Source organism: Myotis davidii, unplaced genomic scaffold (genome assembly GCF_000327345.1).
Source record: "Myotis davidii unplaced genomic scaffold, ASM32734v1 scaffold37, whole genome shotgun sequence".
Lineage (NCBI taxonomy): Eukaryota > Metazoa > Chordata > Mammalia > Chiroptera > Vespertilionidae > Myotis > Myotis davidii.
Genome location: NW_006289395.1, coordinates 394218 through 410913, shown reverse-complemented (window position 1 = coordinate 410913; position 16696 = coordinate 394218). Strand labels below are relative to the sequence as shown.

The 16696-nt window shown below is 54.0% G+C and overlaps 3 protein-coding genes and 1 long non-coding RNA gene across 6 annotated transcripts in view; 1 reads left to right on the top strand and 3 right to left on the bottom strand.

The window, feature by feature from the left end:
- SENP3 (SUMO1/sentrin/SMT3 specific peptidase 3) overlaps positions 1-11958 on the bottom strand; it is a 20754-nt gene extending 8796 nt beyond the window's left edge. The window contains exons 1-2 of the mRNA XM_006761642.2: positions 11955-11958; positions 11629-11639 (exon numbers count right to left, since the gene is read on the bottom strand). The gene's annotated coding sequence lies outside the window, so the exon portion shown is untranslated. The remainder of the gene's footprint in view (positions 1-11628; positions 11640-11954) is intronic.
- LOC107182781 lies at positions 10-418 on the top strand. The gene is made up of 2 exons (XR_001513513.1): positions 10-106; positions 188-418. It is a non-coding gene; the product is annotated as an uncharacterized LOC107182781 (long non-coding RNA).
- On the bottom strand, positions 155-3750 carry TNFSF13 (tumor necrosis factor superfamily member 13). Of its 2 annotated transcripts, none has more exons than XM_015562564.1 (6): positions 2475-3750; positions 2057-2135; positions 1858-1905; positions 1603-1721; positions 1261-1399; positions 155-721 (listed from the first exon to the last, which is right to left on the bottom strand). In XM_015562564.1, the coding sequence occupies exons 1-6, from the start codon at positions 2730-2732 to the stop codon at positions 174-176; spliced, it is 1191 nt and encodes a 396-aa protein (XP_015418050.1). In that variant the 5' UTR covers positions 2733-3750; the 3' UTR covers positions 155-173. The 2 variants fall into 2 exon arrangements, with proteins under 2 accessions (XP_015418050.1, XP_006761704.1); XM_006761641.2 differs by having other exon boundaries at positions 683-1024.
- Positions 3874-12004, bottom strand: TNFSF12 (tumor necrosis factor superfamily member 12). Of its 2 annotated transcripts, none has more exons than XM_006761639.2 (7): positions 11657-12004; positions 11451-11501; positions 10828-10903; positions 10257-10310; positions 10139-10174; positions 4859-4983; positions 3874-4647 (listed from the first exon to the last, which is right to left on the bottom strand). In XM_006761639.2, exons 1-7 carry the CDS (start codon positions 11813-11815, stop codon positions 4399-4401), a joined length of 750 nt encoding a protein of 249 aa, XP_006761702.1. In that variant the 5' UTR covers positions 11816-12004; the 3' UTR covers positions 3874-4398. The 2 variants fall into 2 exon arrangements, with proteins under 2 accessions (XP_006761702.1, XP_006761703.1); XM_006761640.2 differs by having other exon boundaries at positions 11451-11498; positions 11657-11921.
- Between the last annotated feature and the right edge of the window lie 4692 nt (positions 12005-16696).

The following is a 16696-nucleotide window of genomic DNA, read 5'->3' as shown; positions in this document are numbered from 1 at the left end:
CGCCTGCGCGTCCCGGCCGCCGCCGGGCACGGTCCTTTCAGCCTGGAGCGCCCGGGCCGAGCCCTTCCGTGTCGTGGGGGCGCCAGGGGAGTGCTGGAGGCAGGAGGTCCCGAGTCGGGGCTGAGGGAAGGCGGTGGGGGGAACGGGTCCGAGGTATCACTTATTCTCTTTTATTAATTTTGAGTAGAACAAAGAAAGGCGTGAGGCAAGACCAGCATCAAGACGTGCAATGGTTTCATCCAAGGCTCCCCGGCGACCCGTCTCAGCCCAGAGGGGCTTGGAGCGGCCTGCCCCGCCGGGGGATGCCGAGCATGAAAGGCAAAACCTGGGACCCAAAGAGGAACGTGGCCGCACGGGGACCGTCGTCGTCGGGCATCCCCTGCCGAGTCCCGCAATAAATAGTCCTCTCGTGATGGAAGCCGAGGCGCGGTGGGTGGAGGGGAGTGAGGGTGCGGCGAAGAGACAGGATGGATGCCTCGAGGAAGGTGCGGCGCCGGAGCCGGGAGTTTCCTCGCGCGGGGCGGCTTTGTGCACTCCGCCGGCAGGCGGTTCTCGCAGGCCGCCGCTAGGTGGCGGTGCCGTCCTGGAAGCGTTCCAGGGCCCGGAGCAGGGAGACAATGCCTGGCATTCTCTCCTCGCCCTCCACAGCCCCAAGAACCTGGGGCTAGATCAGAGACAAAAGCAAGATACTCTCCCTCCTTTATATTCCTGAAATCACAGTCTAGGGGTTGGAGTGGAAAGGGAAAAGGGAGGAACAGAGAGTCATGAGTTGTCAAACTGAGGGTTCCAGTTAAACCCAGAAGAAACCTCTGTTCCTTCGCGTTCCCTGTCCTTTGTCTAGTCAGCTTCTGGCTTCTCCCGTCTGTACCCGACCCGCGCTGGTCCTCCAAGCCCAGGACCACCTCCTATAACAATCACAGCTTCACGAACCCCAGGAAGGTTCCGTGTGGAGAGAGGCTAAGCTTCGCCCTTGCGCGGGGGACCGTGACACTCAGAACGTCCCCTTGGTGTAAGTGGAAGACACCTGAGAACAGAGGAAGCAGATGCGCCGTGAGGACAGCTGTGCAGATGCTCTGACGATTTGCCCTCCCCCAGCTCAACCTTTTTCTACTTCCTGTAAGGATGTAGGTATTCTCTCCTTCATTCCTTAGGTCCACCTCTACATGCACAAGCCCTGTCATCGCTCTCCCACCACTGCCCCCAGGCAGATGTGCCCTGCTCTTCTCAGATCCCTGTGCCCACTGCCCACAGAGCTGTTACCTGCGCTGTAGCAGCTATTGTAGGCCCAGTCTGGGTTGGAGGGCATGCTCCGTATACAGCGGAAGAGGGTCTCCTGCTTTCCCTGGCCCTCCCGGGACACCACTTGACCCATGGTGAAAGTCACATCGTGAAACAGGACCTGGCAGGGAAGGGGGGACACGCTGAGGAAAGCGGGGTGGTGCGGCTCAGTTCTGAGAGGCCTCAGGGCCCCGCCAAGGAACGAAGGAGGGTCTCCTAAGTTTGGGGTGAAGAGGGTTGAGAGCCCTCGGTATTGGAGCATCAGGCTCCGGAAGAACAGGCTTCCAGGCCCCCATGTGGGGCTCAACGTTCGTTTGGGGTTACCTGGCTATAGAGCAGGTACACTCCAGCATCCCAGACTCGAACAACGTATCCTTGGGCCTCCAGACCTCGCCCACGCATAAGAGCCGGTTGCCACATCAACTCTGTCACATCAGAGTCCGCTGGAGGTGAGGGGTGCGGCAGTCAGGGCTTCTGTGCGTCCTTACTGTTCGCCTCTACGATCCTCTCAGGCCGGGTACCAGCCCCAGAGCTCCCCGATCTCGCCTCTCCCCAAAAGCCATTTAAAATAGTGCTCACCCTTGGAGGTCATGTTCAGGGGAACAAGATGCAGAACCGAGTGCTTCCCTGAGGAAAGAAGGAGGGGATCTCAACAATGCCCACCTACTCCACTTGCCCTGCGGTCGGCCCTCCACCCTCACCCCGACTTGGGGCGACCATCTCCGAGTCTTCATGCCGCTCAATCACCTCCCACCCCGCGGCACCCCGAAGGCCTCACTCTTCTGCTTATGGGCGAGCACTGCTCTCTTTCTCCGGGACCTCTCCCCATTCTCCAGGGCTCCCAGGCTGTCAGGGCTCTGCTCATGGAAAGAGGGTCAGGGTTAGGCCCAGCTGCAAGGGCCCCAGACGGCCTTTCCCCCCAGCCCTCCCCTGCCCAGCAGTGCCCACGTCTCTCAGGCACCTTTCCCCAGCAGCCTGAGGCTTGGTGCTGGCTGTCCTCCAGGAGCTGGTAGGTACAAGAAGCATTAATCTTTAACAATTTCCTTGACTGGAATGGCTGCTCTCTTGACCTCCAAACCCGGGACCCTCTCATGTCCCCACTGGAGACATTGCAGACCCGGAGGCTGGAACCCAGAGTGCCAGGGACGACGCTGCCACCAAGCCCTCCCACCCGCCACCCTACCCCCCTCACTCACCTGCTCCTGGGGGCTCAGCCATGGGTACCCTTCCCCCTTTCCAGAGGGCCCCCCAGTCCTCTGCAGCTGGGTCACCTCTCTTCGTAGGATTTGCAGCTCTGTTTGTTGGATCAGCAGAGCTATGGCACAAGCCACAGCCCCCAAAGCCGCCCCCCAACTCAACCAGAGGGCAACTGAGAGCGCTGGCTCTCGGACCCGGCCCCCCATGTCTCCCGGGGGCCCTCTGGGGGCTGGAAAGGAAGGAGATGAGGCTGGCATGAGCTGGGGACCCTGCCAACAGCGGTGGCTTCAGGAGTGGGTGGCAAGGAGGTGCAGGCAGTGGTGCCGAAGGGAGAAGGGCGTTACGCAAGGGAGAAATAAAAAGGAACTTGAGAATAAAAAGGAGGGAGGAGGAAAGCAAGCTAGGGCACCGGGTGCTCCTGGCACGCTGCTGCGGGGCCAGTGTTGCTGAGCCCCCCACCCTGCAGCCTCCGGAGAACGTGGTGCCCGTCCCTCGAGGAAGCACAGGGCTGCGGTGGCACCCAGGAGGAGCGGCCAAAGCGCAGGAACCTGGGGCGGCCCCAGCAGTGGGGGAGGGAAGGTTGGCTGGCGGTGGGGCATGGTGCCAGGAGCAGGGATGAAGGGACAAGCTGGGCAGTGTGGAGGGTCAAGGGATGAGGGCGGAAGACCCCCTGGCCCAGGCCGAGGAGTGAGCTCCGGGCGAGTTTGCTAGGACTGACTGGAGGTAAGAAGGGAGGAAAGAGGCCCGCGAGGAGAGCCAGGGTCCCTGAAGCAAGAAACCGGCCGGGCTCTGGGGTTAAGGCCAGGCCGGGCGCGCTGGAATAAGGCCGGCACCACTCTCTGTGCTGAACTTGGCAAACACGACTTCCTGTTTCCCGAGAAAAGCTGTTACATAAGGCTCTGGGTGAAGCGAGAAGAGACGGCCCCAAGCACCCCATCACGGTAGGGGTCCTTCCCGGGATCCCGGGGTCGAGGTTCCCGTGTTCCTGGGCCCCAGCGTCCTGCGGGCCGACCCTGAAGCCTCCTTGAGGCCTGCTCCCACCCCACATCGAGCCGGGCCCTGTGCCAGCACCTGCCCAGGTCCCGAGGCTGCCAAGAGGAAGGGCCCCTGTTCCGCCCGCCAGGGAATCCCCGCGGGAGGAAGCCCGCCTCCTAGGTAAATGAGGCCACTGCTGCTGGACCTTGGGCAGAGGCTTGACTCTGTTTCCTGGCACTTTGCCCTTCCACGCTCTGCCCACACCTCGGGGGCCGCAGGCCTGTGGGTCCCCACTCGCACGTCTGCGGGCGGACCTGGAGGCCCAGGTGTCCGGCACCCCCCTCCCCAGTGCCCAGACCCCCTTCTCGGGGCTTGCAGTTCCCCTGAGGAGGCCCCCTAAACACCCAATAAAGAGAGCAACCGTGACTTATTCTCTTTAATTTCTACTTATCAACATTTTGTCACCATAATAATAAAAATAATATCTGTTTTAAAAATCCACAGGGAACGATCAGGGGAGGAACTTGTCTTGGTCCCTTGGCCCTCCCATCGGGGAACTCTTGGCCTCGTCCCAGTCTCTCCGGTATCCAGCCTCTCCTAGTGCCTGAGAGGGGTACTGGGGACCCATCCTCACCCAGAGTATAGTAAACAGTGTACCGGGGGGGTGGCAGCCAGGGTGGGGAGTCGGGAGATAAATGGGGGTGTCGAAGATCAGGGGTTTGGGAGCTAGCGAGGTGGAGAACCAGAGGTGGGGGGAGGGCTCTTCAGAGACGAACGGGAATATTTATGTTGCATGGAAAACACGTGAACAAGCCCTGGCAACGTACCCAGGGAGAGGCAAGTCTGAGGGGAGGAGCAGCTTGGGGTGGGGCCACGGGGACTGGGGTGCTCAGAGAGTTGTTGTGGGGAGCCAGCAGCCTGGGAAAACCACTGCGAGACCAGGGCCCCTCAGTGGACTTGGAAGAGTCCAAAGTAGGTCAGGAAAGGGGCAGCCTTGAGGTGGGCCCAGGGGAGGGTTCGGATCCGTAGGGAGGACCCAGGCCGCAGGGGCAGCAGCCCAGACACCTGGCAGAGACGGAGCTGAGACCCGTGGGAACTCGCGGTGGCAGAGAACTCTTCCAGGCATCGCAGGGCCAGCGTGTCATCCACCAGCAGGTCCAGCTTCAGGTAGACGGCCTTTCCCTCGTCAAAGTGCACCTGGGGGCAGGGATGGGCGCCGGAGTCCAGGCCTCGCTTGCCCTTGTCTTCATTTCACATTTCCTTGGAGACCCAAATGTCCCCCCCCACCTCCGCCCCGCTCCGGCCCAAACCCCCAACTGCCCCACCCCACCTTTAGCTTGCCTCCCCCTTCCAACCCAACCCTTCGTCCTCAGTTCCTGCCTCACCCACGGAGCCAGGTGGGGCTTACCTGGCAGTACAGGTAGTAGAGCCCAGCCCGGGTGACCGTGAATGCCCCGCTCCGGCCGTCATAGCGCAGCGGGTTGGAGCCATTGATCTTGGCTTCCTCCCAGCCACTCACCGTCCCGTCCACACCTGAACGTAGATGTTCAAAGAGAGGGGCAAGTCCCCACACAGGACTCGCGTGGTCCCTAGGCACCCTCGGAGTGGTGAACCTTGAGGGCCCACCTGACCCAGAAGATCCACAGATGGCCCAGGACAAGGGAGGGCCCAGGGCCTCGGGGGCCCATCGTGTCATGGGGAGTTACGTGAGGAAACCCGACCTAGGTAACCAGAGCCATGCACGGCAGGTTGTCACCAGCCACTTCTGGGGAGAAGAGCAGGGCTGAGGGAGAAGCTGGGGGCCTTTATGTTTTGAGTCTGTAGTGTTCACCTCTTTTACTTTGAGGATGTATACACATGCATTCCTTGAATCACACATTACTTGGATTATTAAAATTTTTTAAAAAATGGTACCCAGCCCTAACCGGTTTGGCTCAGTAGATAGAACGTCGGCCTGCGGACTGAAAGGTCCCAGGTTCGATTCCGGTCAAGGGCATGTACCTTGGTTGCAGGCACATACCCAGTGGGGAGTGTGCAGGAGGCAGCTGATCGATGTTTCTAACTTTCTATCCCTCTCCCTTCCTCTCTGTAAAAAAATCAATAAAATATATTTTTTAAAAAATGGTACCCAAATATTCATCAACAGATGCATCGATAAGGAAAACTGTATATATCCATACAATGGGATGTTATTCAGCCTTAAAAAGAAATGCTACGAACTATGAAAACATTATGCTAAATGCTTTCAGTCATAAAGGACAACATAGTATATGATTTCTATGAAATGTCCAAATATACAAATATGGAGAGACAGACAGTAGATTAGTGTTTGCTTAGCACTGGCAGCCTGTGGGATCGGAGAAATTAGGGGATCATGGCTACAAGGTACAGGTTTTCTTTTTGAAGAAATGAAAATGTTCTAAACTTACTGTAGTGATGGTTGCACAGCTGTGTAAATATACTCAAAACCATTTCATTGTATACTTTAAATGGGTGAATGGTATGGTATGTGAGAACACCTTTATCTCAATAAAGCCATTACAAAAAAAAAAATCTAGCCCTGACTGGTGTGGATCAGTGGTTAGAGCATCAGTCGGTGCACGGCCCAGGGTTCGATTCCTGGTTGAGGGCACATATCTGGGTTGCAGGTTCACTCCCCGCCCTGGTCAGGCAGGTGCAGGAAGCAACCAGTTGATGTGTCTCAAGAAAAAAAAATAAGATTTTTTATTAAAATGTTTCTTTCTGTGCGTCCCTCCCCATCCCTTCCACTCTCTCTAAAAATCAATGGGAAAAAAATATCCTTGAGTGAGGATTAACAAAAACTTTTTTTTAAATCTAGAGCTAGGAAAATAAAAAATTGCAAAGAAGATAAATAATAAAGAGAGAGAACAGGACAAGTGGCTTCCCAGGCTCTCCACAGCCCCGCCACCCACCTCTCCAGTCTCATCTCACACGCACCTCCCATTAACAAGGACCCACCCACTCTGGACTTTCTGTTACTGCTGAGAACCAAGTTCCTTGTCCCTGCAGGGCTTTGTCCTGTTCTTCCCTCTTCTCAGAACACTGCCCTGCCCAGCACCTCTGTCAGTCAGGTCTCAACCCATCTGAGGCCTTCCCAGGCCACCCAGGTTAAAACAGCCAGACTCGGCCCTGCCTCCGTTAATCTCTTCACCACATCACCCTGTTTCTTTCATAGCAGTTGCCAACATGGGAAATCATCTGGCTTATTTGATTTTAATTTAATTTTAATTTATTTTTTAGAGAGAGGAAGGGAGAGGGATAGAGAGATAGAAACATCGATGAGAGTCATTGATCGGCTGCCTCCTACACGCCTCCTACTGGGGATCTAGCCCACAACCAAAGTACATGCCCTTGTCCGGAATCGAACCCCGGACCCTTCAGTCCGAGGGCCCACGCTCTTTCCACTGAGCCTACGGTTAGGGCTCATCTGGTTTATTTATATATGTGACAGTTTGGAGTCCGACTTCCCTAAAAGAGCAGGGACAACGGTCCTATTCACCACTGTGTCCTTGCAGCAGGACCTTGGCCTGCTCTGAGTGGGCGCCCAGCAAACACCGGTGGGAAGATAGAGGGAAGGAGATAAACACGGGCGGCAGCTCTTTGTTTGGGTCCACAGGCCAGTCTCCTGGACCGCAATGGCTGATCTCTGCAGTCTCAGCAGCTGCCTTCCTCAACCCCTCATCCCCTGCTAGCCCCAGTGCCCCATCCTTATTACCGTCTCAAGGAAAATGTAGTGCTCTCTGGGCATTTTCATCCTCACCTATGGGTTACTGTGGCCTTTATTGTACAGACTCAGATCTGGGTCTTCAGCCCTGCCCCTTCTCATCCTGCCCCAGGCACCCCAAACTCATCCGAACCAAACTGAGCTTGGCTTGACACCCCAAACTTTTTTTAAAAAAAATTTTTTTATTGCCCTTGCCGGTTTGGCTCAATGGATAGAGCGTCGGCCTGAAGACTGAAGGGTCCGGGGTTCAATTCTGGTTAAGGGCACATGCCTGGGTTCTAAAAAAATGTTTTTATTGATTTCAGAGAGGAAGGGAGAGGGAGAGAGAGAGAGAAACATCAATGATGAGAGAGAATCATTGGTAGGCTGCCTCCTGCACACCCGCTACTGGGGATCGAGCCCACAGCCCAGGCATGTGCCCTGATCGGAATCGAACCGAACCTGAGTTCCTGGTTCATGAGTTGACACTCAACCAACTGAGCCACACTGGCTGGGCAGCCCAACTCCAAACTTGCTTTACTGTCTTTATTCCACGTTTGGCTCATGGTTCTACCTCCCACCAGGTACATGTCTCCCTCTCCTTCACCAACTTTATTCCCCCATCATCACCAGTTGCTAGCAACTCTGCCACTTAAATAGCTCTGTCCCATCTCCCTTCCGGTCTGGCCCCGGCCACATCTCACAGACAGTCTTCTCAGCCTCTTCTTTCCGAGTGACTCCGTTTCCAGCCTTCCTTGCTCACATGCACACAAGCACACAAGCACACTCTAGCTGGGTCCACATCCCAGCTCCACCACTTCGTATCGTCATGACCTCAGACAATTTAAGTGACCTCCATCTATAAGATGATCAGACTGTCTGTAACTAAGATTCATGTAGTATTCCTTATCACTGAAAGGATGGAACTTTTCCTTCAGCCACATCCCCCTCTGCCTACTGGCCCATTTCTCTGCTCCTGTTACAGAGAAACTTCTGGAAAGGGTTGTCACTGTCTCCAATTCCTACGTCCGATTTTTTTCTTAACCCAATACATGCTGCTTCCATCCTAACTATGCCACAGAACTGCCCTGGTCAAGGTTACCAGTTGACTTTTTATATCAGCAAACCCGCAGTCATTTCTCTGTTCTCATCTCATGTGACCGACCTCTCAGCTGCCTTCAACACAGACAGCCACATCCTTCTTGAAATGGTGTCTTTTTTTTTAAGTTTGAAGAGCATTTTTTTTCATTATTATTATTTTTTAATCCTCACCCAAGGATATGTTTTCCATTGATTTTTAAAGAGAGTGTGGAAGAGAGAGGGAAAGACAGAAACATTAATGTGAGAGAAACACATCAACTGGTTGCCTCCTGGATGCACCCCGACCAGGGCCGGGGTCAGGGAGGAGCCTGCAACCGAGGTATGTGCCCTTGACCAGAATCGAACCCAGGACTCTTTGGTCCACAGGCCAACGCTCTATCCACTGACCCAAACTGGCTAGGGCGAAACTGTGTCTTATCTCAGGTTCCATGATACTACCCTCCCGGGGTTCCTTCCTCTCTCTCTGGCTGCTTCTCAGACTGCTGGTTCTCCTCCTTTGCTCCACTTCTAGGTGTCCAAGGGCCTCACTCACGGGGCTCTTTTCCCCCCTGGTGTCTCATCCAGTCCTGTAGCTTTAAATACCACCCACATGGCAATGACTCCTGACTTTATTAGCCCTGGCCTAGCCCGAATTTGTCTACTACGTCCAGCCATCTATTTGTGGAACTCACTTTTTATTATTATCTATCCGCTTGTTTAGTATTAGATTTCAAATTTAATTGTTAATATGCATGCCTCCCAACCTATTTCTTCCCTGGTTAACCCCATGTTAGCAAATGGCATCATTCTTCCCAAAGATGCCCAACTTAAAAATCTAGAAGTCATTTCCGATTCCTCCCTTTCCCCTATCCTACACAGCCAACCAACAAGCAAGCCATATCTTCAAGCCACATGCTTACTGCTCTCCACCTCAGCTGCCAACCTCTAGACCAACTCACCCTTATGTCTTGCCTCCTGGCCTGTCACATGGAAGGGCATTCCAAGCCAGGGAACAATATGTGCAAAGTCCAGAAGAGGAACATTGGTGGGGAAGGGGAGCAGCCCAACAAGTGTGGAGAATTCATAAGGATGTGCAGGGAAAAGAGGTCGAGACCATGAAAGCCTGGAAGCCAGGCAGAGAACAATGGAATAATGAAGATGAGGTTGGAGGGGGAGGGGCGCTTAGCTTGGCAACACAGGTGGGACAGAGTAGGGGGTAGGAGAGTTTGGAATGGGGAAAGATTTAGACTGGGTTTGAGATTCCAATGTCAAGGTGCTGAGGTAGGGGATACGGTAGGGCTGGAAAAAAAGAACAGTGCCCGGCCAGTGTAGCTCAGTGGTTGAGTGTTGACTATGATCTAGGTCACAGTTCGATTCCCAATCAGGGCACATGCCTGGATTGCAGGCTCGGTCCCCAGTGTGGAGCTTGCAGGAGGCAGCCAATCAATGATTCTCTCTCATCATTGATGTTTCTATTTCTCTCTTCCTCTCCCTTCCTCTCTGAAAGCAACCAGAAGAGAAAAGAAGAACAGAAACTAGAAGCATTTTGAGAAAAATGATCCGCGCATGAAGATATGGAGGGGAAGGACAGGAAAAAATCAAAGGTGAAGAAGAGTGAGAAGGTGGGCTGGTGGTTTGGTGGGAGAATCTGCCTGAGTCCTGGGAGCGGAAGGAGTCTTCCTGGGGTCCCATGCCTGGATCCCAGAAAAAGTCCAAGTCTGGGAGCTGAGAGAACCGAACCCTGAGGACTTTCCTGAACTGGCTTCTGGGGTTCTGAGGCTGAAGGCAGGGATGGGGGTGGCCAAAGATTTGAGGGGCCCCTTTTCCAGGAGGCCAGCGCTGTGGGGGTCAGGGAAAAGCACAGAGGTGAAGATAGGGTCTTACCTGCTTGTGCTCCATCCTGTCCAGGCTGTGGGTGAACTGTGAAACACAGGAAGGGTTGGTGCGACCTGCCCTGCCCCTCTCACCCCTCCTCCCCGGGCACGGCTCACCCGTCACCCACCTTCATAGTGGGCTGCCACCACTCTGCGAGCCCGTGTTTTCCGGCCTTTAGGTGCTGAGAATCAAGGAAAGACAGATGGGCAAAGCAGCCCCCACATATCTGGGGGCCAGGAGCGACTCCCCCAACCCCAGTCCCCTCTAAGAACCCTGGCATCCTCATTTCTGTCCAGATTTCTGGCCTCAGAACCTCATGCCTTACCTTCCTCCATAAGCAGAGCGACTATATAATTTATCAGCCAAATTGGGTGCTTCTGAGAGCAGAACGGGTGCTATTATTAATCACACCGAGATAACAGGTGTCAGCCGGGACAGTCCCCCGCAAACCTGGATATGTGGTCACACGGTTATATCCCATTCGTAAGTTTTTGCTCGCTGGGGCCTAGGCTTCTGACTTTCCCACTTTGTCTCTACATGGTGACTCGGCCCCCCTCCCCCTTTATTCTCTGTGTCTCCGTTTCTCCATTCATAAAGAGGATGATGGTATTTGCTCTGCCCCCTCATGCGGCTGTTATGATGAACAAAAGCAATAACGAATTGAGACGCCACTAAGGTTGGGATAAAGAGATGCTCACCACTTCGGCGAGGCCGAACCAGCTGATTCAGGAAAGGCACAGGGTCCTGGCCCTCCTCCGACTGGGGACTCAGTTCCTGGGGGAAGTGAGGGCAGGGCTGACTCAGAGCCTGGCCAGGGATTCCCAGAGGCATAAACTGAGATCGACAGAGGCCGTTAGGAGAGGCACAGACGGGCACAGGAGTCTGAGGGAGGGACGGAGCTCTCAGCCAACAGTGGCTGCGGCCAAGGGGAGGCAAGTTTCTGGGGTCAAGTCTCAGCCCTCACGCCTCTCAGAGACCAGCCACACTTCCCCAACCCCACAACCAAGTGCAGACCCTGCAAGCGATGGGCCCATTGCACACATGCCCACACGCAGTCAGAGTGCACGGTGGGTAAGCACCCTCCACAGACAACCAGCATCCCTCCTCCACCGTATCTCACACTCCCACTTCACCTTCAGCCAATAGCACGTTCCCTCCGCTGACACAAACCCAGCACCAACCCCTCACACAGCTGTCACCCTCTCTTGCCCATAGACCTACGAAGGGAAAGGCGCGTCACAGCCAGGGCACTCCCTGCACCCTCAGGTCACACACACTTCCCATGCCCAGCAGCCTGCCACCAGCACCCACAGCCACTCACCAGAGGGTCCTGGTCCTCTTCTGCCACCAGCTCCCCCTGGGCAGGCTCCTGCTGGGAAGGAGGTAGGGTCACCCTGTCCTCCTCCACCTGACAGCTCGCCCTCCACCCATCTCCCTGGCCCCGTGTCCTCAGCCCACGCAGCCTCAGAAACTGCTCTGTAGATTGTGCTCCTCATCCCCCGGGAGGGGTGTGCAGCGGGGCCTCACCTGAGCAGATGACGATGCCCGGCCCCCCAGGCTGACCACGGCCAGCAGGAGGCCAAGGCAGGCCAGCGCCAGGCCCAGGCCCAGCATAAGCGGGGCCAGCAGGGCGGTGCCGGGCTCCCCCGTGCGCCCCCTCTGCCTCAGGCTCCGACGGGCAGCCATGGGGGCGGGGGCTGTTCCTGCCTCACCGCCCCCCCATCCCGGGACCCGAGGGATCGGGGGAGGGGGAGCCGGCGGGAGGATCGGGCTGGGGAGAGGGAGGGGCAAGGGAAACCAGGCGGGAGGGCGGGGATGAGGACAGGAAGCCGGACACTGTTTGTGTGGTTGCCTCGGGCTGCTCGCGGAGCGGACTGCGCTCTGCTCAGCACAGAGCGATTCCCTGCGAACAGGCGCACCCCGCCTGGGCGCCTAGAAGCAGGGCGAGGTTTGTGAGTGTGCAGCCGTCCGAAATGGGTGTGCAGCCCATGGCTCTCCAGGCAGAGGGCAGAGGGAGTGAATGACGGCAGAAATGAGCAGAAACGCCACCCGGGTCCGGGTGAGGGTGGTCATGCCACCAGACACCTGCCCTGCCTGTTCCCGGACAGGGGGCCCTGGCCGGAGCGGGGCTGCCTAGGGCCGGCCAGGACTGTGCGGGCTCTTGCCTTCCTGCAGGAAAGGTTTAACAACACACGGTCAGGTGATGATGAGGGTAGCAAGGACGGGCGTAGCATAGATGAGGCAACCGGAGAGCCTTAGGCTGAACTGCTTCGGTTCTCTGAGAAGGTTCTAGGAGAGAAGTGAGCTGGGCGGGGCTGCTTTAGCTCACTGGGAAGTCAGAGAAAAGGGGGGCTTGGAGACAGGGTCAGGGGGTGAGCCCAAGACCAGCTGCTGCTGCTGCCCTGGGCTTCCTGGTTGCAAGTCTCCTGGGGACCGTTAGAGTTTAGGACGCACAGGCCTGTGGGGGGAGAAAGGGGGAGGAGGGAAAGGCACGGGGGTTGGGTCTGTTGTCTTGAGGGATTTTTCTCTCTCAGAGGCCTGAATCTTAGGGGAGGTCTCAGCAGATTGTCCATCAGTTTTCCAGGTGTGCCCTTTCAAGGTCATGGTCTCTACTGACCAGTCAGCAGCAGGGCTGAGGTCCTGGCATTGCTCACCTGGTGTTGCTGCTTTTCTGGAGCTGAAATACAGCGGAGGCCTAGCTGCTATCTCCAGGGCAGTGACCTGTATGTGGCTGTACATTGCTCGGCCTATCTGTTCAGCTGTCTCTCTCTCAGTTTCCCCACTCAACTTGCCAAAGAATTTTCTAGCTTCTTACTATCCTGTCTCATTCCACCCTCAGAGACTCCCATCCCTGAAATCTTTTAGGGGTGATGGGAAAGGAGGCTTTGTCTTTAGTGACTGCTTCCTGCTGACAAAGGCCGTAGTCACTGCCTATGTAGGCTACAGGTGTCTCTCCTGGAACTGAGAGGCTGTCAGCTGATTCTTCCAAAGTAGGGATGGGCCAGAGTCCCGGAAGCATCATCATCTTGATAATGGAATTGTTGTATCCCAGAGGTGACAAATTTGGCTAGAAGGTTTTGACAAGAAGGTTAAAAAGGCATGGCCTAAAAATGAGGAGGAAAATTATAGTAACTACAGGTCTGAGGAGAGGTAAGAACCAGGTGATAGAAGGAGGAACCAACTTTACAGAGTCCCCAGGGGCTTCCCTGGATGACGGTATCTGAAGCCCCTTTGTTTATTATACTTAATTCAAGTTAGAGTAAGGGAGTATATTCTAAGATCTCACTTCTGAAGCAGCTTACCCAGTGCACTGACAGGACACCTCTACCCCTGAGAGCTCCCTGTTTGAACTTGGCTCTGAACCTTTGCAAGTTTCCTTCTAAGGCAGGCTGAAATTTCTAGAACATCTATTTGAATAAAAATATATGTATATAATGGAACAGTTTAATTAAAATGTATGTATTCAAGTAGGACATAGCTATTATTTTATTTGGCAAATCTTCCCACGTAGACTTTCCAAGTGCTTCCAATTTCAAGCATATCCAAATAGGCCTAATTAGTTCAAAAACTTCTTTTATAAGGACAGAGAACAAATCCTTGAGGCGTTCCAGGGGTCTATTGGAATAACTCAAAGTCACTTGGTTAGGGGCAGAAATAGAATGTTGGGGACCAGCTATAACTGTAAGAAACATGAATCATGCTCTGTTACCCGTGATTGTTTTGTTCTGCACATTCTAACCTGGCTGGGAGTGGCGCTTGGGACCTGGGAGCTCAACAGGGACCTGGGAGCTCTGCATCCTCTACACCCGGGAGCTGCCTATTGTCACCGAAAGATTAACAGCCTTGTTGCAGAAACCTGAGGGGCCAGCCTTTTACCTACTCCCAGGCCTTTGCAAACCCCCAGCCCACATTGCCTGTAAACTGTCCATTTTGCATACCCATTCTTATCCTTTTTTGCCTACTTCCCCAAGTAATCTTCGTGACAGGTGAAGTATGGTAGCAATCATCTCAGGTAGAAACTGTAGTTTAACTCTAACCCTGCTGTTTGGCTTAACAATAGAAAAATTATTTTGATTTTCTGAATTACATAAATCATCCCATTCGATTGAATGCCTTATTGATTGTAATGTGAATATCCCATTGATTGTGATCTTACTGGTTTCAGAAAGCACATTCCTCTGTACCTGGGAACCAGGCCAGCACAATTATCCCAAGACCCGAGGGTTCCAGTTAATGTGTCCCTGTCAACTCAGTGGCCCAAAGACCCGAGGGCTCTAGATAATGTGTCCCTGTCAACTCAGTGGTCCAAAGACCCGAGGGCTCTAGATAATGTGTCCCTGTCAACTCAGTGGTCCGAAGACCCAAAACTATAATTAATCTTTGTAGATAACTAATTGGCTCAATCTCGCTTCTGTAACTGCTTTGTGCAAACCAGGGTCCTCATTCCAAACCCTGGGATGTAATCAGTACCTTTGTGATCTTTGTCTATAAATCGGATGTTGGGGCTGGGGAGGGCACTGCGAGGTTTGGGAGAGCGAAAGGCCCCCTCGTAGTCCCGGATTGCAATAAATGTGACTCTTTAATTCGACTTCTTGAGGCGTCTTTCTGTGATTCGCGGGGTACATTACAACACAGGCAGCCCAGACCCATTGACTGTCCAGTTACATTATTACTCCCTCAGTCACATGGTGAGGACCAATTAACTGGTTTCAATTTCTCGGTTAAAAAAAAAGCCTCTTAAAATTTAAACTTTGGGAAGGTTGTCAAACAAACTTAACCAAAATATCGTAACATAAACTTCTTGTAAATCCAGGTAAAACACATATTTTATGGTAATAACTCTAAAATATATCAATCAAACATAAACCAGTTTTTTAGTATATTTTTATTGATTTCAGAGAGGGAGGGAGAGAGAGATAGAAACATCAATGATGAGTGAGAATCATTGATCGGCTGCCTCCCACACACCCCGCACTGGGGACCGAGCCCTCAACCTGGGCATGTGCCCTTGACCAGAATCAAACCCGGGACCCTTCAGTCCGCAGGCCGATGCTCTATCCACTGAGCCAAACTGGTCAGGGCCAAATGACCGATTTTTCTAGAGAAGGCACAAGTTTTTTTTCATTTGCTTTCAATAACGTTGATGAAGGCTGGAAAAGAGGAGGGGACTATCTGGCAGGGGCAACTTCAGCCGCTGAAGGTTTTAAAGTGGCATTTTTTTCTGTAGTTCCGGCAGCCTTGTTTACATTCCTGATTACCCAGCTGGAAGGCCCGTTGAGCCCAAGGATAGACTTCAAATGCCCTAAATGAGTGGTAGAACCGAAGGACATCTCGGCTCCAATGGAGGGATCACAGGGCTGCTTGCCTCCCTAGAAGTGTTATAGGAAAAGTGACTGCTTCACTGCCCCCTCCAATCCTGGACCTCGGGGATTGGGGGTGGGGGTGCCGGGCTGCAGAAGGAGGGGCAAGAGAAACCGCCCTGGGCCGGGAGGAGGACAGGAAGCTGGACTCTGGGTGATTCAACTCAGAGCCCATAGAGCGAGTCCCCGGGAAGAGGCACCCCCCCCCCCTCAGCGTGTAAAAGCAGGGGTGATGTTTGTGTGACTGTGTAGCCAATGGCTCTCCAGGAGGATGGCCAGAGGGAGTGAAGGTAGAAACTCCACCCAGGTCCCTGTCCGGATGGTCATGCCGCGAGACCCCTGCAACTCCTGCCCAAGCGGATGGTTCATTTAGGGCTCCCAGACCGCGGTGACGAGGCAGTGTGTGGCTGGTCTTATTGACAGGGGCAGAAATAGAATATTGGGGACCAGCTATAATGGTAGGAAATATTAGTCATGCTCTGTTAGCCGTGATTGTATTGTTCTGATTAAAGAAGGCACCTTCTAACCTGGCTGGGAGCTCACCTGGACATGCGGCCCATCCTCCCCCTTCCCTCGCCATCCAGGAGCTGCCTATTTTCATGGAAAGATGAACAACTTTGTTGCAGAAACCAGAGCTGCCAGCCCTTTGAAGACCCCCAGCCTTTGCATATGCCCAGGCCTGTGCAAATCTCCAGCCCGCATTACCTGTACAACTGCCCATCTGGCACTTTCTTTTGCCCACTTCCCCAGGTAATCTTCGTCCTTCTACCCAATATAAGCAGCTGGCTTGTGGTGGGGGGTGGGGGGAAGAGCAGATTTTCGTGGCTGACCTGCTGCTCTCCCACGCTGCCGGCAGGATTGGGATAAAAGCTCATACAGGCTCAGCCCTGTCTCTGCTGAACTGGCTGAAGTAGTGACAGCAGCCCGGACCCATTGATTGTCCAGTTACATTTTTTAAAAAAATATATTTTATTGATTTTTTACAGAGAGGAAGGGAGAGAGATAGTTAGAAACATCGATGAGAGAGAAACATCGATCAGCTGCCTCCTGCACATCTCCTACTGGGGATGTGCCCGCAACCCAAGTACATGCCCTTGACCGGAATCGAACCTGGGACCTTTCAGTCCACAAGCTGACGCTCTATCCACTGAGCCAAACCGGTTTCGGCTGAACCATAATTTAAAGTGGGTTGGGGTCAGGCAGATTT

Coding starts and splice junctions, on each gene's coding strand:
- TNFSF12 (XM_006761639.2), bottom strand. CDS start 11,815: ATGGCTGCCCGTCGGAGCCTGAGGCAGAGGGGGCGCACGGGGGAGCCC. Junction 10,904..11,450: donor AAGAGGACCAGGACCCTCTG/GTGAGTGGCTGT, acceptor CACTTCCCCCAG/GAACTGAGTCCCCAGTCGGA. Junction 4,984..10,138: donor ACAGGATGGAGCACAAGCAG/GTAAGACCCTAT, acceptor ATCTACGTTCAG/GTGTGGACGGGACGGTGAGT.
- TNFSF13 (XM_015562564.1), bottom strand. CDS start 2,732: ATGCCAGCCTCATCTCCTTCCTTTCCAGCCCCCAGAGGGCCCCCGGGA. Junction 1,400..1,602: donor TGTACCTGCTCTATAGCCAG/GTAACCCCAAAC, acceptor CTTCCCTGCCAG/GTCCTGTTTCACGATGTGAC. Junction 722..1,260: donor CAATAGCTGCTACAGCGCAG/GTAACAGCTCTG, acceptor TCCAACCCCTAG/ACTGTGATTTCAGGAATATA.